Source organism: Mytilus galloprovincialis, chromosome 11 (genome assembly GCF_965363235.1).
Source record: "Mytilus galloprovincialis chromosome 11, xbMytGall1.hap1.1, whole genome shotgun sequence".
Taxonomy (NCBI): Eukaryota; Metazoa; Mollusca; class Bivalvia; order Mytilida; family Mytilidae; genus Mytilus; species Mytilus galloprovincialis.
The window spans coordinates 16,898,808-16,923,407 of NC_134848.1; the positions used below are offsets into that span (position 1 = coordinate 16,898,808).

The 24,600-nt window shown below is 31.8% G+C and overlaps 1 protein-coding gene across 1 annotated transcript in view; it reads right to left on the minus strand.

The window, feature by feature from the left end:
* Positions 1-798: 798 nt before the first annotated feature.
* LOC143052057 (uncharacterized) overlaps positions 799-24,600 on the minus strand; it is a 51,556-nt gene continuing 27,754 nt past the window's right edge. The window contains exons 13-17 of the mRNA XM_076225029.1: positions 13,726-13,844; positions 12,913-13,009; positions 7,159-7,326; positions 4,759-4,845; positions 799-812 (exon numbers count right to left, since the gene is read on the minus strand). Coding sequence (XP_076081144.1) covers positions 799-812; positions 4,759-4,845; positions 7,159-7,326; positions 12,913-13,009; positions 13,726-13,844 — 485 coding nt within the window. The remainder of the gene's footprint in view (positions 813-4,758; positions 4,846-7,158; positions 7,327-12,912; positions 13,010-13,725; positions 13,845-24,600) is intronic.

The window sequence follows — 24,600 nt, forward strand, 5'->3', positions numbered from 1 at the left end:
ATGTAAATAAAATTATGAAGGAAACATGCGAAACTCTGAATATAAATCATATTACTACTTCGTTTTACCATCCGCAAAGTAACGGACGAATCGAAAGGTTCCATCGTACTCTCCATGATGTCTTATCGAAACCAAAGAAAGACGACACATCAACGTGGGATTTGTTTTTAAATCAAGCTTTGGCTGCTATTAGGTTTAACATAAGTGAGTCTTCTAAATTTTCACCATTCTATTTGTTATACACCAGAGATGCCGTTCTATCCGTTGATAACATAATGAAACCTCATAGGAAATATATGGGCGAAGATTTGCATCAAATAATGCTAAATCAACAACATAAAGCATTCGTGCTGGTACATAGGTCCACAAAACAAGCTCAAAAACGACAGTTAAAATATAAAAAAAAAAACTGTGTAGATGAAGGATTTAAGATAGGGGATCCTGTTTATTGTAAAAATCATTTGAAGAAAAATAAATTAGATAATCGATGGACACCATATTTCCGTATTGTTGATCAAACCTCGCCAGTATCATTCATGATCAAGGATCAATTGACTGGAGTTGTACGAAAAGCACATGCCGAACATCTGCGAATAGCTAAAATAGATGAATGGGATATTCCTAAAAATAAGGGTAAACAGTTAAGAAAAGCGGCGTACGTTGCATCTCCTGATGAAAGTAGTTCAGACATGGAGGTTGACACTGACTCGGACTCTGATTTTAATGAACCTCTTGCTACTCTTGCAAAGAAATATCGAAAAGAACGAACAAATAGTTCGGTTGAAGAATCAATTCCTCTTATGGAGTAAACTCTTAAAAGAAAAAGAAAGAGAGGAAAATTATGACAGTGATTCAATCAATGTCTGTAAACGAGATTATCGAGACAAAACTCAAAACGAGAAAAGATAGGCGAACGTTGCCGTCAAATATATGTAAAGATAAAAATGTTAAAGTAAAAGAATTGTTGGCGTAAATTTCTAACATGTTGTAAGGCTTCACAATATGTTGATATTTATTGCACGGGATTATAAATTGTATATAAATACTATTAGGGTATTTTGTTTTGTAGATATAAAACTTAACAAAGATTAATTGTCAACTATTGATTTTTTTGTGCTTAAACAGTGTTGTTTGTAGTCAACATAACGTGATCTTTGATAAAATAGGGGAAATTACAACGACGCGTTCAAAATGGCTCGTCACTTTTGTGATCGATCTAGACATATATCAGACATTTTTAAGGGTTCTTTCGTGTGATATTCAATCGGCAATAACTCTGGCGCAAATTGTACGAGTAAATGCACCTAAACGTTGGGTCAAGTCATTAACCAACCTAAAACAAGAGTTGATTAAGTTAAATGTTACACATAATACAATTACCGACATGTTTCAAGAATGCCGATCGTTATTAAAAAAGTCGAAACGATCAATCATTCCGGTAGTAGGAAAAAGTTTAGGTTTTCTCTTCGGAACCGTATCCGAACAAGATTTGGATTCTATACGCAGTAATGTGAATATGTTGGCTAAGAACCAACAAAAGATGGTACATGTTTTAAAAGAAAGTTTAACTATTCTAAATATATCTCGTTCGGATATCGCGGAAAATAGAAATTCAATAAATGACTTGTTTGTTGCGTTTAACGAATTGTATGTTGATTTTAAAAATTTCACTAAAGCTGTGAAAGAAAGAATTTTTCAAATTGAGAGACATGTAATGATAAATTCGATAACTGAAGGGTTATCGCGTCTTGTAACGCAGGCTCAATTTTATATTTCTCACCTACAAATGCAGCTGAATATGCTGTCGTTAGGTCATTTGTCACCAAGCGTGATTTCTCCGAAAAATTTAAGAAAACTGTTAATAGGGATTAATTCAAAATTGCCACCGAGTGATCCAATTACTAAATTATGGGATTACTATCAAATATTAAGCTGTCACACCGTATTGAATAATAATCGTATCTTCGTTGTCTTGTCGGTACCATTGATAGATTATAATAGTAATTTTGAGATTTTTAAACCATTTAATTTACCTATTCCAATAAACTTAAATCTGCAAGTGGACAGTACAAAGTCTATGCTAGCGTACTCTAATCTTGAAGCTAAGGCGTTAGGTGTAAATGCTATTTAGAAGAATATATTCTTCTAAATAATGATGAACTAAATAAATGTATTCATCCGATAAGAAATTTTTGTCCAGTCTATCGAAGAAATTTAAGTAAGTTTTGTATCGTTGCTCTTTTTAGGAATGATGTAACATTGATTGAAAATAATTGTCATAACACCATTAAAATAAATACAATACTTATCGTCGGGAACGTGGATAATGGTAACAGCCAAGCCGTTGCGTATGTCAATTAACTGTGGACCTAACATTCGGGCCGTAAAAAAAATAATGAAACCGCCTATCGATTTATTAACTCTCGAAGTCGGTTGCTCAGCTAATAACGATCAGCTTACTTTACTACCCTACTATCAACTGGAATCTAAACTAAATATTGATGAACCATTCGCCAGGTTTATGAAAAATTATAATAATACATATGTTAATATGTGGAAACATTTATACGATATTATCCCGGAAAAGCAATCGCGCCCGCTGTTAAAAGCGTTAAAAGGAATTGAAACTCTTTCAATGGATCCTTGGTTCAAAAACTAATAAGATGCCGGACTTGTAAAAGAGAGAGTCTACATTCCCAATATGGGTCTATATTGTCCTTACTGTGGCCATATTAATTATTGCCTACGGGGTTGGGAAAAATTTAAAACACTGATTAGCCAAAACTTTCATTAGGGCAAGACAGAATTTGACAAAGCCTGATGAAGAAGTGGTGGGTTTCACAGATGAAACTCGGAGCGTGGTCACCGCGAATGAAGATGAACAATCTAAGCCACTATCATTTATAAAGGGCTTGAGACAGAAGTCGAAACGGAAAATATACACTTCGGTGTTAAATCGAACACCTCAGCATACATATATATGTAACAAGAAACCTGAAGAACTTTCATTAGAAAATCGGTTGCTGAGGATAAGCCGAATGTCAACCCTCGGAAATATTCCCGAGTCGATTCAAGAAGTGGAATCTGAGCACTAATTTGTATAGTTAAATACTATTATATAACATGAATTTCGTTACACAATAACTTGTATAGTTAAATACTATTATATAACATGAATTTTGTTGTGATAATAATTATATATTATTACTGTGGGAACTCTATAGCAAGGGAAAAGTGAAGAAACATTATACCAGGAGTACATATGTTTAAGTATAGATAACATAAACTCTAATATGAAGGAACCAGACAACGTCATGTTGGACTTACCTTGGAACATTTCGCATAAACATTTTATTTCCATAAAAACTTTTTATTAAGATATATAAATATAATTCACGAGGACATTGTTATTAAAATCGAACTTTAAAGAAAATTTCTATGTGTAGAAACTTTCTTGTCTTATCATTGGAGGAATGTAACAAAGTTACTTGGATCAACATTATATGAGTCAGCGAATTATAATACGTCCAGTAATTAATATCTACTCATATAGACTTACATCTAGGATTTACGTTAAGAAACAGTAGAACGCACGTCCAGTGATTGATGTCCGTTAATATGGACTTATACTTATGAACTTACATCGAGGATTTGTGTTGGGAAACAATAAAGCGCAACACATGTTGCTGAGGTCAGCCGAATGTTAAGATATATAAACTGTGTCGTTTTTCTAACGAGGAGCGACTTCTCCGATGCCACTATACGCACGGTGTCTCTCACATACATTGTGAAATAATGTAATAAAGTTTGTCAAATTATCTAGTGTTAGTGTTTCATCAGGAGCTTGAAGCATCATTTGAATTTGTAAATTATACACCTTTACTGTTTAGTCAATATTTGGGAATATGCTTTTGGTGTGGTTCGTTACTTATACATCCCGACATTGTGCTATTGTGCTATGATCATATTTTCTATTCGTGGCTTCCATTCCTGTTTATGTGCTTTGTCTACATGTTATTGTGTTTTTCTTTGATGAAATATTTTGTGTTTGAATGAAGATTAAATTGTAACACAAGGTTGACTATTGTAACCTTTTTTTTTTCTTACATTTGCAACTACTGTGTTTGTTTCCTTCACACATTGTTATTAATATAATGGAAATTCATACGTCGATCTTACAAGGAAGAAATTTGTCTAGCTATTAAAACAGATTTGATACAATATTTTCTACATAAGGTAATGTCTGTAATAAGTCATATGACAGTTGTTTTCCATTTGTTTGATGTGTTTGAGTTTTTGGTTTTGCCATTTGATCAGGGACTTTCCGTTTTTAAATTTCCGTAGAGTGCGTTTGTTTGTTATTTAACTTTTTATACATATCGATTTACGGTTTTGAGTATAATGAAAATATGTATGAAGCACTTTCAGTGTTGATTTCTTTTTTATTCAAACTGTAGATGTATGATACTTTTGTTTATTCTTAAGGTTTGATTTCTTTTATGCAATCTGTGATGACAAGGAAATGTTCAGACAATCAGATCGAATGCTCTCAATAAGATAAGGTTTGAAATTAAAATTAAACAACACTCCAAAAGAATATTTAATATGTTGGTTTAATCATTAATATACTTTTCGATATAGAAGCACTCCAAGACGCCCAATACATTTTCCCATGATAATCTGTAATGTGTTTATTCAGGTCTGAATACATATTCTTACTATACCACCACCCACTCTGATAAAGTTCTGCCAAATTACCATTATATTTGTCATTGTCCCTGTCTTTAGTTGTAAAAGGTTTACCGTTAGATCTGCTGTCATCATTAGCAGGATCTATGCAATCATCTACAAATCATTTTGAAAGTGATACAAATAAATATACATAGATAATCAAACGGAACAAAAAAATCAAACAAGAACGATATGGTTACGAAACTATCATAATACCTGCAGCAAACAATCGTAATTGTATTATGTATGAAGATCTTATTGCAACATAAATAAGATTTCATATCTAAAATTTCTTCTGTTTAAATTGTGCAATTCTCTAATACATTTACTGCTTTCTAGAAAATAAGATGTTTTAGTATTTTTTATTTTATTTTAATCAATATTATTCACTGAATGTTTTAACATCGATTGAATTTTGAAGTATCATTCTGAGATCTCCACGTTTTTTCAAAATAAGCAATATGTTTATGCACCTTGAACTGGTTTCCATTAATATTAAAAATTCTTTTTTTTTCCAGATTTAATACCGATTAAGTACTGTTAGCTCTAATTTGTTTTATCATATCATTTTTCAAATTTTTTCAAAACAATTTGGTCGATACTTCTCCTGGTGGACCATCAATCCCCGAGGGTATCATCAGCTCAGTAGTCATGACTTTTGTACTGGCATGATTTAACAAACTTTACTAAAACTGTCCGTTTATAAATTCATAAGTCATAAAGAAACTAAGGTTTCAACTACCTCAGACAAAGTTGCCTTTAGATGAATTTGGCTATTTTTTTATGTTTTTTTTTACACATGTTACATATAGCTCTTAAACGTTTTGGAACTTTTTCGTATTTCAAATGTTTGGCTCTAGCGTTCCTAATGAAGGTAAATCCAGAAAAGCGCTTCGGACGCAAGAAATTATTAAACGTGTTGTTTATCAATTTTTGACATCACTGGGTCGATACCTCTGCTGGTGGACTATCAGTCCCGATGGTATCATCAGCTCAGGAGTCAAGACTTCTGTACTGACATGTCTTAATAACTTTACTAAAATTGTCCGTTTACAAATTTCGGATTTCAAATGTGTTGCTTTGAGCGTTCCTGATGAAGGTAAATCCAGAAAAGCGCTTCGGACGCAATAAATTATAAAACGTGTTATTTTCTATTTTTTTAATAAGATATAAATCTCAAATATCACCACAGACCAACAGACTAAGATGTAAACAACAAAAAAACTTTGCACGGTATTTAAATGAGAGCTAACCAAAACAAAATAATAGGCTATTATCATGATTATAGACGAAATATGAAACTACTGAAAAAGTAAAATCACAAAAATACTGCACTAAGAGGAAAATCAATTCGGAAAATACATGGCAAAATCAAATACAAAACGCATAAAAAACGAATGAACAAAAACTATCGTATTCCTGACTTGGTACAGACATTTCAAATGTTAAAAATGGTGGAAAGAGATAATTAAAGGTATATGTTGTTCAATTGTTTTAATTCTTCTTATACTTGATGTGTTTTCCTCGGTTTTATAAAAAAGAAGATGTGGAATGATTGCCAATGAGACAACTATCTACAAAAGACCAAAATGACACAAACATTTACAACTATAGGTCACCGTACGGCCTTCAACAATGAGCAAAGCCCATACCGCATAGTCAGCTATAAAAGGCCCCGATAAGACAATGTAAAACAATTCAAACGAGAAAACTAACGGCCTTATTTATGTAAAAAAAAAATTAACGAAAAACAAATAGGTAACACATTAAACAAAAGACAACCACTGAATTACAGGCTCCTGAATTTAGTTTGTTACCCGGATTTGTTTTCGCTTTTGACTATTATACATCGGTATGCTACTGTTGCCTTCATTTACGAAAATCACATATGACAAAAAAAATGAAGAAAAAAAACTCTATGAATGTTACGCGTCCAAAGCTTTTTCTTGATTCTGTGTCATCAGGAAAGCCCAATGCCGAATATTTGAAAGTCAAGAATTCTGAAGAAACTCCCTCGGTCAAAATTGACTTGAGATGAATTTGGCTAACTTTTTATCTCTTTTTTAGATGCTATAGCTCTTTAACGTTGTTTGAGAGAGTTGAAACCATACTTTCTTAAAAAAATCTGAACCTACAAACAAATATTATGAAATGTTAAAATTACAAACCAAGTGAGAACCGAAGTAATTACCGGAGCCAGCAACACATAATAACCACTGAAATACAGTCTTCTAACTTTAGACAGACAAACGCAGGCCTTTTAAAGACGTACTATTTACCTTATTCATGTTATTTAAAAGTAAGTTCACAATTTATCTTTTTGCATTTGTTTTTATTTTGCAATACACTTTAATTAAAATTGTGTTTTGCTTTATTACAAAATAGATTAAAGAGATTACGTGTCTGCTTTTTTTCCAACAAACTTACATTTGGTATCGCCGCTATAACCTGTTGCTGTAAGAATATATAAGGATTGTTCATCACTGACATTGAATGTGGAATAGTTGGCAGTGTGGTGAATTCCGACTGTGTTTTCCATATAAATACTTAATTCGTGATCACCATATGTAGATATGAGATGAATATTATCATTTCCTTAAAAGAAAAAAATATTATTTATCTGGAGAAAATTCTGTTTGATATTTTTTGTTCATTATTTATAATGGCATTGTCAGTTTTTCTCGATGGAAAAGTTTGAAATGTCCTATGGTATCTTGAAGCTATTTCTTACAATATATAGAGTACATCTTGAAAATATTAGGTTCTTATTATTGTTTGAGCACAAACTGAAATAGAAGAACTTTATTGTTATAGTTATCATAAAAAAGGAAATACATTGACTTCAAATTAAAAAATAGAGCAGATTTGTATACTAAATTTAACATGCTGGCTGTTTTAATACGCTTTAAAACTCTTACTATAAAGAAACAACTGTACTATTCCTTCTATATCGACGGTTACATTGCACACACTGTTCAATCGTAATTTTTTGCAGCTATTTGAAAGTATTCACATATTATGTTCTTTATATTGTGTTTCGTTATGTATTATCTGGTTTTTTTTTATAGTTTCTCATGTATAATTTGTTTATTGTATTTCTTCATACATTATCTGTTTATTGTGTTTCTTCGTGTAATATCTGTTTATTGTGGTTCTTCGTGTATTATCTGTTTTTGTTTTTTTTTTCGTGTATTATCTATATACTGTGGTTCTTCATGTATAATCTGTGTATTGTGTTTTTTCGTGTATTAACTTTTTATTGTGGTTCTTCATGTATTATCTATTTATTGTAGTTCTTCGTGTATTATCTGTTCATATAGGTTCCTCGAGTATTATCTGTTTAGTGAGGTTCCTCGGGTATTATCTGTTTATTGTGGTTCTTCATGCATGATCTGTTTATTGTGGTTCTTTTTGTATTATCTGTTTATTGTGTTTTTTCGTGTTTCCTATGTTTATTGGGGTTCTTCGTGTATTATCTATTTATTTGGGTTCTTCGTGTTTTATCTGGTTATTGGGGGTCTTCATATATTTTCTGTTTATTGAGATTCTTCATGTAATATATGTTTATTGTGGTTCTACGTGTATTATCTGTTAATTGTGGTTCTACCTGTATTAGATATCTGTTTATTGCGGTTATTTGTGTATTTATGCGCTTTTAAATTTCACTCTGGTAGGACGAACAAATTTCTTTGTAAGAGTAATCTCCCTATTCACTGCTTATTAAGTGTGTACATCTTCTTCGTAACAAAAAAATAAAATATCGACAACATTCTTTGTACAAATTTTTTATTACATCCTCAGGTTTTTTTGACTAATTTGGATCGAAGCGATGCGATGACATTTTATAGGAGTTATCTACCATTACCTAATAAATTAAGTTTGTTTAACTCATGAACCGTTAACAGTATAACCGTTAACATTATAACCCTTAAATGTTTTTATTTGAGGCCCATAGCTCCTAACTAAGAAATGAGGTCAAGGTCAAATTTTCGATTTCGATTTTTCCTTGTTTTAGCCTTTTAAAGTTCTAAATTTTGACTTTTGCTTATATTTGCATTTTCTCCAACACTTTTAAAGATATATATAAAAAAAAAAACAAGTGCAAAATGTTTACTTTATTGTGATCGAGATATGTTACACTTGTTCTGAAACAATCTAATTGCATCTTATAGGAGTTAGTGTCCCTGAAATGTCTTATTATAAGGTTAATTGTTTATTTCTTCAATTTGGTTCATTATAAAGCCATATGACCTTTACATAATAATGGGTGACATATGACCTTGAAAAATGACATTCGGAAGTGACCTTGAGAAAATCGGTAGTAGCCATTTTTGCACTTTCTTAATGAAAAAGTATGCAGAATTCATATATTTATAATTCAAATACATATACTTATCACTAAAGACTATACATCACTTTTGATAAACCGGAAGTGTCAATCATATCCTTCTTTACATGCACAAGTATATAGAAACTATATTTTTTTGGAATCAGTGTGACAGAAACTATCATATGAGACCGGAAGTGACATTCGCTTCACCGGAAGAAGCACATTATCTCCCTTAATTCACTAAACAGTATATAGGAACCACTTATTTATCGCATCAGTATGAAGAAACTGATGATTGGATGCCAATTTAAACTTTGAAAAGTGATTTCCAAAGACCTTCAACTGTTCTATGAACAATTGGTTTTAAATTATAAGGTCTTTCCACTTTTCTGGAAAGACCTATTGTTTTTCTTCTGATTATATTTAGGTCTTTCCACTTTTTCTTCTGATTTTTTGTTTAAATATGTTTCTTCCGCCTAATTTTATTCTTGCGATAAATATTTGTTTTGCAATATGTCGCTAAGATATTTGGTTAATGATATCGAACATTATTTGAAATTTACCCTGCGTAACCGAATACTTTTCTTTGTAGGAGTTATTTCCACAAACAATATTTTCCTGGTGTGGACTACTCCTTCGCAACCGTAAAAGATTACAACAAATTTTCCCATTATGCATTTGATATAAGTGATATGCATTTCTATCTTGTAAACCATAAATGATAAAGACCGAGGATCTTTTGATTTGAGGTCCATGGTCCAAAAAAATGAAAATTAGGTCAAGGTCAAAGGTCATTAATTTTGATTGCACGGGTACATTGAACGTAAAAGGGAGTTTTCTGCCGTATTATATTTAAAAATATGTGTATGGTGATATAACTCATTAACCAAATATAATTAAGACCTATGGTCTTTTGATTAAAGGTCCTTGGTTAATGACCTTGAAATTGATCTCAAGGTCATAGCTTAACTGGACGATCTAGATTTTGATCTTTACTTTTACCTCATATGTATACATGATAAGGCCATGAGACTTTTCGCAAAAAAGTTTGTATCAAACCATTTAACCTTGAAAAAAACAACCAAAAGTGACCTGGTGTTAACCGGAAGTAGCTATTTTTTTGTACTTTATTTCTATAAAAGTATATAGAACCAGATATTTTGGGAATCAGTGTCAAGTAAATAGTCAATATCATCGGAAGTTTTATTTTACAAACCGGAAATAACAAATTCTCTCCCTGATTTTTGTTGTTGTATAGAATCCATATATTTTTGGAATCAGCGTACAATAAGCTATTGTCTGACAATTAAAATGACTTTTTAAACCTTATTCTACTATTTTCATATTAAAAAACATGATTTTTGGTGGAAAGACCTTCAATTGTTCTCTGAACAATTGGTTTTGTATTTTTTTTTTATTTGTTCTTGTGATAAATATTTGTTTCGCAATATGTTGCTTTGATATTTCATATATTGTATCATACAGTGAATGCGCTTTTAAATTTGACCCTGCTTAGCCGAACAATTTTCTTTGTAAGAGTTATCTCCCTATTCACTGTTTTTCATATGTGTGCATCTCCTTTATAACAATAAAAGATAACGACAAAATTATTTTTCTAAATTGTTTGTTACATTCTCAGGAATTTTTTGCTAATTTGGATCGAAGCGATTCGATGAAATTATATAGGAAATATCTACCTTTACGAAATGAATTTGTCTGTATGCTTTTTTAACTTATAAATCTTTCACCGTATAACCCTGGAACCTTTTTATTTGAGATCCCTAGGTCCTTACTTAGAAAATGAGGTCAAGGTCAAAGGTCAAAATTCAAGGTAAAATTCTAAATTTGGTCTTTCGCTTATTTTTGCATTTTCTCAAACACCTTTACAGGAATATATAAAAGAACAAGTGCAAAATGTTTGTTAAATTGTAATGAAGTTTTGTTACATTTGATCTGAAACAATCTTCAACTTGTTTCATTATAAAGCCATATGAACTTTTACGAAAGGTTGGGTGACATATGACCTTGAAAAATCACAACCGGAAGTGACCTTGAGACAACCAGAAGAGGTAACTTTTGCACTTTTTTCATGAAAAAGTACTCGGAATCCATATATTTTGGAATTTAGATACATTAACTCATCACTCAAAACAAGAAATGACTTTCGATCAACTGGAAGTAGTCAATTATCTCCTTGTTTGAAGGAAACAGTATATAGAAACTATAGATTTTTGGAATCAGTGTGAAAGAAGCTTTTATATGAGACCGGAAGACACATTTGCTTCACCGGAAGTAGCATATTATCTCCCTTCTTTTACTCAAAAGTATATCTAAACCATGTATGTATCATATCAGTATATAGTAACTAGCTTCTTTAAAATTTTCCTTCATGTAGAAAGACCTTCAATTGTTCTCTGAATAATTGGTTTTTATTTTTTTGTCCACCTAATTTTGTTCCTGCGATAAATATTTGTTTCGCAATATGTCGCTTAGATATTTGGTATATGATATCGAACAGTTTATGCGCCATTGAAATTTACCCTGCGTAACGAAATAATTTTCTTTGTAGGAGTTTTCTCCCAAACACTGTTTTCCTTGTGAGCGCATCTCCTCCGTTACCGTGAAATAAAGGGACAAACTTCTTTTATATCCTTCGCATGATTTGTTCTATTTTGACCGAAGCGATATGAACACTCCATATGAGAGTTATTTCCCCTTATGCATTTGTTATAAGTGATATGTATTCCTATCATAAATTGTTGAAGTCCGTACGGTGACCTATAGTTGTTTGTGTCATTTTGGTCTTTTGTGGATAGTTGTCTCATTGGCAATCATACAATATCTTCTTTTTTTATACTATCATGTAAACCATTTGTGATAGAGACCTGTGATATTTTGATTTGAGGTTCTTGGTCCAACAAAAAATAAAATTAGGTCAAGGTCAAAGGTCAAGGTCATATTCTTAATTTTGATTTTGGCTTATTTTCACTTATATCCAAAAACCTTTTAAGATATCGACAAATTATTTTTACTTAATTGTTAGTTGCGAAATGTCTTAATACGTACATTTTGATTGCAAGGGTACTTTGAACGTACAATGGAGTTTTCTTCCCTTTTGTATTCAAAAATACTTGTATTGAGATGTAACTCATTAACCAAATATAATTAAGACTTATGGTCTTTTTATCTAATGTTCTTGGTTTATAACCTTGAAATTGATCTCAAAGTCATAGATTAATTTGATGTTCTAGATTTTTTTCTGTATTTAGTATAACTTACATTTTGACTTAACAATGTCTGTCTATTTTGAAAGGTAAACAAAAAATCGAAATGTTTAAAACAGTCATATTTGTACTTACATGACCAACACGGCTGGTCCAAACTGGGAGCAGCACCTGCTTATCCTTCCTGCTTTTGGTGGGGTTCGTGTAGCTCAGTTTATAGTTTTCTATGTTGTGTTTTGTGTACTTTTTTTCGGTCTGTTTATTTTAGCCATTGCGTTGTCAGTTTTTTTGTTTGACTTATGAGTTTGAATGTCCCTTTGTTATGTTTCGGCTCTCTTAAATAAATTATGGACTATCATCATGATCATTTTCAGAAGGAGTTAAAAAAAAATTGTATAGGTTCTATTTCATAGTTTGATAATAAACAAAATGTTAATGTTGATCCTTAAAGGTTTTTTGCGTCGAGTTTGTTTACATGGACAGGGTTCTTTAGGGTGCCAGACAGAACTCTTGTAAGGAAATGTATATAATTTTATACTGATGGGACTTTTGGTTTGTCTGTCTCTCTGGTATTTTTATCCCTTTTTTAACAAATGTAAATAGAAGTACAAAAAGTAGTTAAAATACCTAACCAATATTCTCCATAAGCTGACCCAAAACCATGCTTGTATTCTTTCCAAGTTCGATAAAAATCCACAGAACCATTTACCCTTGTCTGTATTACCTTTTAATTGAAGATTTATATTCTTGATACAAATAAGAAAATAGAAAGTAAAATAAATACATTGCAAAACAAATTCACATAATATAACTGTGAAAAAGAAGATTTGGTATGATTGCCAATGAGACAACTATCCACAAAAGACTAAAATGATACAAATTGATATGTACTTGTCTATATGCCATTATGAAACTTCCAAATTGAAAAGTATAATAAAGATAAATTCAGAATACAGAATAATTCATGACTGTAGTATTTGTTATAATTCGTGATGAAATTAACCAAAATTCACGTTGTCAGCTTAAGAGAGACTAAATTGAGTGCATATTTTATAAAACAAGCAGGCAAAACGCTATTTAACAGTTTGAACGAAAAAAATGAAAGAAAAGACAATAGAAACATCCAATTAATACAAAGCAAATGTTGATATCGAGAGTTTCATAACATATGAGACTTTTAGACGAATCTAGAGTAATAAAAAGAAAAAAAATAACTAAAACAATCGATTCAAAGTCACTCATGCTGCCTTTCGATATTCATTTACAATGATTTAATATATGACTTATAATGTTTATCTATTGTAAAGGGGTGAAAGAAGCTCATATTCATGGATATGATTGCAGTCTTAATATTAAATGCTGGTTCTATTTTTCATGATCATTGACGTTAAGAACTCTGTACTGTGTGTACTTTTTTTGTTTACTTTATTTAAAACTTACAGTCCATTTTTCGTATTGACGTACAATACAGTAAACAAGAATTGGTTGAAAAATATCATTTGGATATATTGTGTATATACCATCATTTGTAATGTCTAGGTCATCACATTCTCTGCCTTCTGTAAAATAGAATAAGTCAATTAAGAGCCGTTTTGTCAATAATTGTTGTTTTTAGTATTGGACAATAGAACATTGATCGTAAAAAGTGATTCATACCCCTAGTCATCTTCTGATCCTTTTTTATATTCTAAATAAAAAGAAATCATAAAATATCTCGATATGAATTGAAACATTTCAAAGATGATAGAAACATTCCTATTATTAATAACATATCAAGTGTTATTGCACGCTTCATATCGTCTTTCTTTTCAGAGAAAAATAATTTCGATAGTGTTAGTGTAACATAAGCAGAAAAACAACGTAACGTTTTGTTTCTAAACTATTTGCGAAAATTAGCAACAAAAAGCGACAGTATGTTGGAAAGTTTAGACATATAAATAGAATACCGAGTAGAAAACATGTAAAATATGTGAAATGTCGTTTACAAATAACTCATCAGAGCCGCTCGAAAATTAATTAAAAGAAACCGAAAATGAAAACCGGCATTAAATAGCATTTGAATTAAAAAAAAAACACATCCCAAAAACTGTACGTTGGCAAATAATCATGATAATGTAATATTTAAGAAAGGAAATTTACAAAATATGACATAAAAACAGGCATACAATTTCATGTCACCACAGACGCGCTGAAAGCAGTAGCATGAACACTGCAAACTCATACATTTATAGGAAACTCAATTATTAAACACTGACATTAATGCACAGGCTTATTTCTCACTAGTGCACTGAAAACGTGTTTCACATTCTTCAGCTGAAGAACACATATAATTAATCATTTCCTCACAAATATAAAGATGATCGAGCAGTAAACTATCTACATAACATACATAAACCGCATAGTGCGGAAGAATCATGTAACACGTCTGTAAATACATATCACTACAAACCATTCAAGTCTGAAATGGCCTATATCTGTACTCGACTGTACTGATTTTTACTCGACCAGTCTGAATTGGTCTGACTTTTACTTGACATTACTCGACCCCAGTCTGAACCATACTTGATTGTACTGAATCGTACTTGACCCTTATCTTTTCCGTTGAAAATAGTCTGATATATTACTCGACCAGTCTGAAACAGTCTTAACCCATTCTCGACATATTTTTCCAGTCTAAACCATACTTAGCCAAAGGTCTGAACAGTACTCGACCAGTCTGAACCATACTAGAACAAAAGAACTCTACTTTTTTAGCTGTTAAAATAAATTACTTTTTAACTGACATATATAACAACAGCCAACAAAATTTATAAAAAAAATTAGCCTTATATTAGAAATATATCTATGATTATATTATATTAAGGATAAAAAAAATCTACTATATATAACTTATATCAAAAAGGGATAATATTAAATAAATAAATAAATTTGTTTTTCTGATTAGTGGTGAAATATATAGAATAACCTCTGCTTGGGGGCAAACTCATAAATAAGATCACCCCTGGTCAGAGGTATTAAATTCTAAATAACATTGATTCAAAATTGCAACATCCTGTTTAAGTTAAATAACAAGGCCTTTCGAATATACATGTATGTACTAGATAATTAATACACCAATTTAAGAAAAAAGGGCTTTCTTTTTACCTGTAAAACACACATGTACTGAGGTAATTAAAACATATTAAAGTGCTTTATGTATGTCATGTTAATTTGACAAAAAAATTACTTAAATTTAATTGAAATGAATTTTTACTGTTACTTTGGAATATATTTCCTTTTTGTTAAAAAGGTTATCAAGGATTCCTATGGAAATTCTATTATCTGATGATTACATTAAATTCTGGGTTTAATAAAACAAAACAATTAAGCTCTCATTTTTTTAAATTTATTAAGTTGTTTTATATTCTATGTTATATTTATATATTAATAAAAAAAACATTCACTGCATTTTTAATTAAACTCAACTAAATCTATACTAGGCCTTAAGTTAATGGTCAAATAGTCCAGTAACCATAAAAGACTTCCACAATATTCATAAAATTTTTAATAAATATTGCAAATATTAGTCATTTCTTTAGATTATTTGATCAGCTTGTTTTATTTATATTTTAAAAGTTGATATATATTATTACATAAGTGTTGATTAAAATTGTGTTGAAGTTATGATTGATTATTGTGAAATTTTAATTTCAATACTGTATTGAATACATTTTTAATAATTTTTTAATTTCAATTTTATTAGAAAAAGTCCTAAATTGATAAAATTCAGTTGATAGATACAAAAAATAGGTCTAGGTTGGTTAAGACTTGGTCGAGTATGGTTCAGACTAGGTCGAGTACGGTTCAGACTAGTATAACATGGTTAAGTACTGGTCAAGTACACATTCAGACTGTTAGGTATGGTTCAGACTACAGTCGAGTATTATCAAGTAAATTTCAGACGAATTCAGACTGGTCGAGTAAAAATCAGTACAGTAGAGTACAGATATAGGCAATTTCAGACTTTTAATGGTTTGTAGTGTATGTATAACGCATGTGAAACACACGTGAAACGGGCATGGATATAAAAAAAATGCCTTAAAGGGGTATGAATAATACCTGCTTTACAGGTAAATGTACGTCACACGCCTGTTAAATTCCAGCAAATCCGGATTTTTACGTACGTTGTTTTATATTTTAATACCAGGGCTATGCATGTTTGTTTTTATGCCCCATTTATGGGCATTATTATGTCCCATGTAAGGACATGATGTTTTCTGGTCTGATCGTCTATCTGTTCGTTCGTCCGTTTGTCTGATCGTTATTCTGTCCGTCTGTCCCGCTTCAGGTTAAAGTTTTTGGTCGAGGTCGTTTTTGATGAAGTTGAAGTCTCATCTACTTGAAACTTAATACACATGTTCCTAAGATATGATTTTCTAATTTTTTATGCCAAATTAGAGATTTTCCGCCATTTTCAAAGTCCATTGAACATAGAAAATGATAGTGAGGATGGGGCATCCGTGTACTTTGGACACATTCTTGTTTCTTTTTTTGTATATAACTCTTGTTTAACATGTTTTGTCGTTCACAAAAGCGAAATAAACTTAATTGCTCCCTTTCGAGATTTAGTTTGGACAAAGCATACGTGTAGTATGTGCAATCTATATAATATTTTTTATGATGTATCTGCTATCTTATATATATACTATATAAAAATATTGAGTTCCCTCTGTTTGTATTGTTTTCCCTTGTTAAAACCACCATTTATGTTCACTTCTATTTCCTGCATACAATTCATTCCCTTACGTTATTAAATATTTAGAGTAGAAATATAGAATGAGCCAAAGAAACAACAACCCAAACAAGGATCAGAAAACAACCGAAGGCGGCTAATGGGTGTTCAACACAGCAGGAAGTTGGCTTTAGCTGGCCCCCTTAACAAAATTGTGTACTAGTTTAGTGAAAATGGACGTCACACAAAAGCCAAAAACATATTAATGAACTGAAACATAAAAAAACATACAAGACTAACAAAGAGCAGAGGCTACTGACTTCATACAGGTGCAAACATGCATCGGGGTTACACATGTTTTGTTAGATCTCAACCCTCCACTTATACCTCTAGCCAATGTAGAATAAACAAACACACAGCAATATGCACAGTAAAACTGACTTTAAAAGAAGTATGAATCCGGTGTCAGAATAGGAAACAAAGGAAACTAAAATAAATGACAATGATACATAAATGTACAAAGGTCTACTAACAGTTACTGACATGCTAGATCAAGACACCAGTTAAACTGATTGAAAGATCATGTATGTTTCATATGCAAGCACAATTCCTTCCGTTAGGGGTTTAGTATCCTACCATCATAAAACTAATGAGAAGAACATAACTTGCATCATGCTAACAACTGGCTTTAGAATAAATGTGTTTAATTCCGATGCAAAGACCCAATGAGAGAATCAATATTACTACCAAAATATGCCATATGTAATGACCTGACAATAGTATCTTAACTACATCCATTCTTAATAAGTATGTTTAGAGGCTACGTTAGCTTTCGAGGTTAATGCCGACACTTTTATGCTTTGAAAAGTTAATTTAGCATACAAGATATCTGCATGTTTATTTATATTTACGAATACTGTCCTTGTACCAATGATAAAATTTAGTAAATGTTTTGACAAGTTTGTGTTAACAAACAACTGTAATGTAAGTTTTCAGTAATACAAATATATACATTGTTACATAAAAGAGTGAATCAAACAAGTTGAGATTAAAAAACACCTTAAATGTGAGAAGGCGATATATCTAAAAGTAGTATTATTTTTTTCTTCAAATGTTGTTTCGATTAGTCCTTGGTGATTTTAATCATAAATGTTACTCATAAAAATACAGAAACAGGTCCGCAATAAGTGGTGCACAGTTAGTCCCCATTTAAATTCTAATAACTCGACGATGTATGGAATCACCATAGGGAACAGATATAATATATAGTAAAAAATCAAGGGCAGGTATCGTATCAAAGCAGGTCCAATTGACAAAGTTCTTTTATTTGTTGTTTCTAAAAAACATATTAAAGAGTTTGAACATATTTACAGTGAAACCTGGGTAAACCGAACCTTGATAAAACCGAATTTCAGTTGAAACCGAACAATTTTTAGAGTATTTTATAATTAAATAATAGTTTAAAGCGTTTTACAAGATTAAGAAGTCGTGCAACACAAGGTCAATGACTTTCGAATTATATTTACGGGATGACGGATTCCCTTTTGAGGCCCTATATATATAATTCAGATGCTTCTCCTTCGTTATCAATTTGTCAACGATAAACTCCGAGAATAAACTGGACCCCTGCTGTTGTTTCACTCTTATCTTGTGAAAAAGTATCGATCAGCAGGTGAACAGTTAAGTCCAAGAACTCGTGTGTACACACACACAGATAATTGAAATCTACGGAATCGTCTGTTGACAGTGACTGAGAGTCGGAATTGGTCGCTGAATTAACGGACTAGAAATTAATTATAAAAAAGCAAAATTGCTCCATGTCGGACATCATTGAATGATTTATACCTTTACACAACGAGGATTGTGATATACAGAGTGGCGTTTGATTTATATCAAAAAAGAAAAAATACGTATATCTTCATTTACCTAGATTTTTACATAATCATCTAAATCATTTTGAAAATAAATTGCCGTCTGTTGTGTCACTCACCTATCGTGCCTTGTCAGTATAAGTTCCAAAATTATTTTGGTGTCGACTTCCGTTTACCTCTTTAATCCGAACACCTGTGAAACCGAACAAAACGCAAAGTCCCGTAGGTGTTCGGTTTGGACAGGTGTTACTGTATTCACATTCCGGCTTTAAGAATAACCACTTTATTACGTGTGGGATGTTTTTCTTAAAAAGATTTATGCGGCAAAGTGGTATATTGGGCATATCAAGATTCGAAATCACCAGTATGATCATTTTATGTAGTAGTGTAAAAAAAAGGCTTGAAGACGAAAGAAAACTATATTTGTATGGTATTTTGTGCGGCTTCGGAAGCCTATGTATAGTAGTTGGATCCTTTACTGTATTTAGTTCTATTTGTTAAGAGGTAGCTAAAAATTTGTGTTTGTTACAGATGTCATTTTTCCAAAAATGGAGGCAATGCTATTTAACTTCGTATTATTTTTTGGCCTTTTATTTTTTTTTTTTTGGATTTGAGCGTCACTGATTAGTCTTTTGTAGCGAAACGCGCGTCTGGCGTAAACATAAGATTTAATCCTAATATCTATGATAAGTTTATTTACAACCACAGGGTCCTTGCCACTGCTGGTGGAGTTTTATTTCACCGAGGGTATCACCAGCCCAGTAGTCAGCACTTCGTGTGACATGAATTATCATTGATATGGTTATATTTATAAATTTAACTGTTTAGCAAACTTTTCAATTTTTGAAAAAACTAAGGATTTTCTACCTTAGGAATATTATCTTAACTATATTTGGCAAAACTTTTAGGAATGTTGGTTCTCAATTCTTTTTAACTTCGTATTTTAATTTGGCCTTTTTAACCTTTTAGGATTCGAGCGTCACCGATGAGTCTTTTGTAGACAAAACGCGCGTCTGACGTAAATATAAAATTCAATCCTGGAATCTATGATGAATAAAATTGAGAATGGAAATTGGGAATGTGTCAAAGAGACAACAACCAGACCACAGAACAGACAACAACAGAAGGTCACCAATAGGTCTTCAATGCAGCGAGACATTCCCGCAACCGGAGGCGTCCTTCGGCTGCCCCCTTAACAAATATATATACTAGTTAAGTGATTATGAACGCCATACTTAACTCCAAATTATACACAAGAAACTAAAATTAAAAATAATATAAAACTAACAAAGGCCAGCGGCTCCTGACTTGGGACAGGCGGGAAAATGCGACTGGATTAAACATGTTTATGAGATCCCAATCCTCATCCTATACCTCTAAGCAATGTTGAAAAGTAAACGCCTAAAAAATACGTAAATTAAAATTCAGTTCAAAAGAAGTCCGAGTTTGATGTCAGAAGATGTAACAAATGCAGTTTATAACTGACATGCCAGCTCCAGACTTCAATTAAACTGATTGAAAGTTTATGTCGTCATCATATGAGTATCAGGCATAATCCCTCCCGTTAGGGGTTTAGTTTCATACCATCATAACATATATGAGAGGAACATAACCCGTGTCATGCTAACAACTTGTTTTTAGATAAATATGTTTAGTTCAGATGCAAAGACCCTATAAGTGAATCAATAATAAAGCCAAAATATGCAATCTTTAACGACTTGACAACATTATCGTAACTTTATTCCTTCTTAATAAGTCGATTTAATCGTTTTGATAGCTACTGACATTTTTGTGCTTTATAAAGAATACTACCATAAAAGATTGGATGTGAAATACCTGTACGTATAAGAAGTCTGCATGTGAGTTTATTTGGAATGTTGATGAATTCGTGATTCTCTTATGCAGAATCTCGATGTAAAATTTACGTCAAACAATAATGATATGATAAGTAGCCTTATTAGCTAGGACAAAAACAAATTCCTTTTCGAGTTATTTTTGATACGAGAAAAAGGACTATTATCATATGGTTAATGTAACGAGTAAAATTTTCTTTAAAATATTTGATACGAATATCAACAATGTACATTACTAAATTAAACCATTATCTAAGGATTTTGTGTAAGCTTGTTCTCGTTTTATCATGTTGTATTTTGTATGTTAGAGTAATTAATAATGAAACCACTGGCTAATCAATCATTTTCTGCTAAAAAGTCTGTTCCGATTTGTTTGCACTGAATTTCACTCTTTGATAAATAATATTTACACATCTTTTGCTTTCGAATCTTTGACAAACTTGGATACATGATTTATTTTTAGATGTTATTTGTTTTTTGCTAGCTTTCGTTAACTGCGAGAACTTCTAGATCTGTACTTAATGTCGTTGTTGTTGTTAGAGATAATGGATAGCCTACCACGTTCTGTCTGTGTTTTTGATTATTTTTTCTTTGCATCGATCTGATTAGTAAGCCTTTGTTAACTGATTTTTATAGTTTGTTTTTATGTTGTGTTCTTACACCACTGTGCTATATTAAGGGAGTGTTGAGCGCTTACAAACATGTTTAACAAAGCCACATTTTTAATGTGCCTATCCCTAGTCATGATTCTGTTATTCAGTTGTTGTCGTTAGTTTATGTCTGACATTTTTGGTTTTGTTGTATCACATTACGTGGCCAAGACTGACGTATCATGTTTTGTTTGAACTAAAATTTTGATATTCAATCATTGAATCGAGTAACTGATTAGACTGTCACTTTTGAATTGAGTGTTGTATACCATATAAAAAAGAAGATGTGGTATGGTTAGCTTTTGTATTAGTTCGATACAAGTATATACATTGTAATGTTTTACTCTGTATGATATTGGTAAAATGCAAAACGAAAATAGGACGGAATTGTGTTTTCCAGGCGTTGAGTATTCGATGGGAGGATGTAAGCTTCACCACTTGTAATATATATTGTATATATATTTAAATGTGTCTCATTTCCCTAGAAATTCTAGATTTGATTTTTAACCAATATTCCAATGAGGGTTGTTTGCCTATATTCGATGCAAAACAATTAAAGCCGTGTGTTATTTTCCTTACCCAAAGACCGATCTTATTAGGACACCCTAATATTATAATACCGATCTCTATGGAACGCCAAAACTGTCTTGTTATGACAATTTTCATAATATGATGTGCACTTACCTTTATATGATGTGCACTTGTCATTATATCATGTGCTTTAACCTTTATGTGAAGTGCACATTTCATTATATGATGTCCAAACATCTTTATATGATGTACAAATACACTTACATGATGTGAATACATACTTATATGATGTACACATGTACTAATATGATTTGCAAATGTTCTGTTATGATGTGCAAATGTCCTTATGTGATGTGCAAATGTCCTTATATGACGTGCAAATATACTTATATGATGTGCAAATATACTTATATGATGCGCAAATAACTTTATATGATGTTTATTTTCCCTTATATTATGTGGAAACATCTTTTATAATGTGGGTGTGTCATAATATTATGTGCTTGTAATCTTATATCATGTGGTTCGGTTAACTTCATTATATGATGTCGAAACGTCATTATATGATGTGCTGTCATCGTCGTTATGGTCAATGAATATGAATACGATTAGAATAATTACTGTCTACGTCATAACTGATTCCGGTCTGCTTCTGCTTATTAAACATAAACCCGGCTCAAAGCTGTAGCTTTAAATAAAAAAAAAACATTGACCTGTTTGTTTCTCGAATTTAAGATGAAACAAATCACACAAAATTTTGTGGGAATATTGTCAAACATACGAGATCTACAATAATGAGCATACAGTTAATGTTGTTAATTTTTAGAAATATATCTTTTTTTCGTTTAAGCAAAAGTGCACTTTTTAGATAAAGTCAGATAGCGCATTTTAACAAAAGGAAACGTTTCAAAAATTTTCGGAGGAAGATTAAAATCAATTAATACAGGAACTAGTTGAAGAAAATACAAACTTTGGAGCTTTTATTTATAGCTTGCTTTTCGGTTTGAGCAAAGGTTCCGTTTTGAAGGTCGTAATTTGACATACACTCGTTTACTTTTTACACATTATAAGCTAGATGCAGAGTTGTCTCATTAGCACTCATATGATATCTTCTTACTACTATTCATTGCAAAAGACACAAATGAACTCTAAGTCAATTTTAGAAATATGTTATAGCGATACATGTAGCTACAAAATCATCTTATCTTGCATATATAATTATACCGGTATGGATGATTGGTTGATTATTTGTTGATTGATTAGTATATAACGACACTTTCGCTATCATGCTAATTCATGACAGGTGTGTTTATATTGATAGAGGAAGCCGAAGTCCCCGGAAAGAACGACCGACTTTCGGTAAGAAAAACTAATCATTCTATGCAATTAATATTGGAGTCGAGCTAACTTTCAACGTGTGGGATTTGAACTCACGACATAAGTGTTGAAAGGCAAGATACTTGGACCACTCGCCTACCGATTTCCCCCACCCCAACCCTAAAAAATGAATTTATAGAGATATGGGATGACCTTCAACTCGGTGCATGACTTTTGCCTGCATCTTTTTATTATATTTTCATGCATTTATTGCACAGCTTCACTTTTATAATTATTAATGTATGCTTGGCGTCCTTTCGGAAAATTGATCTATTTATATATAAATGTGTTTTGTTAAAATATAATTTTTTCACTCTTTTGGTATGTTTGAAAATGTTGTAAGTGCTGTATTTAGAACCTTCTACAACTAAATTTGTCACATGCACACGTATATAAATTGCAGTTTTCATCCAACGCAGTCATAGGTTTGAACGTTGTTTTCAATTAAGACTTTTTTTATATATATATATATATTTATATATATAAGAACGTCGGTGTCAGTGACAACTCTACAACAGATTTATCCATCGGATCACCAGCAATGATAGTGATACATGGCTGTTTACATTATGTATTTACTACTCGTCTAACCATCAACACAACAATGTAAGTTCTGTAAATTTGCTTTCGTAAATTTTCTTATCCTCCCTCGCAGGAATTCGCACCCATGCTACACAAATGAGAAAATTGCTTTTCTCAACACCACCATAACTTTAGAAAACGGAGTCATGACAACCGACCTTCACACCAAAGCATTCCGTACAGCCAAGCCATCAGGTTAAAACGGATTTGTTCATCGGAATCAAAATCAAACTATCGTTTGGGGCAACTCAGACAGCAACTCAAATCAAGAGGTTATAAGAACAAAAATATTTGAGAAGCTCTCGATAAAGCAAAAGACAAAGACCGAACAAACCTGCTTGAATACAAAGAAAAGACGGCCCAGACAAATAAAATCCCGTTTGGTGTTAGCTTTCATCCTCACCTGACAAATCTTTCATCAATTGTCCACAACCACTGGCGTCATATTGAAAATGATCCTTCCTTAAAAGAAATTTTTCCATCACCTCCCGTTATGGCATACCGCAGACCCGAAAACCTCAAAGATATTCTAGTAACATCCAAAGTATCTAAACAGGAGAAATCAACAATCGAAGGTTATAAATCATGCGGAAGGGGCAAGTGTAAGTGCTGCAAAGTCGCCATCATCGAAACTCAATTCGTCAGCACAGTCACAAGGAAAAAATACAACATATTTATAACATCAAATTGCAAAATGCAAAACTGCATTCATGTTCTAAAGTGTGGAACTGTCAAATTAA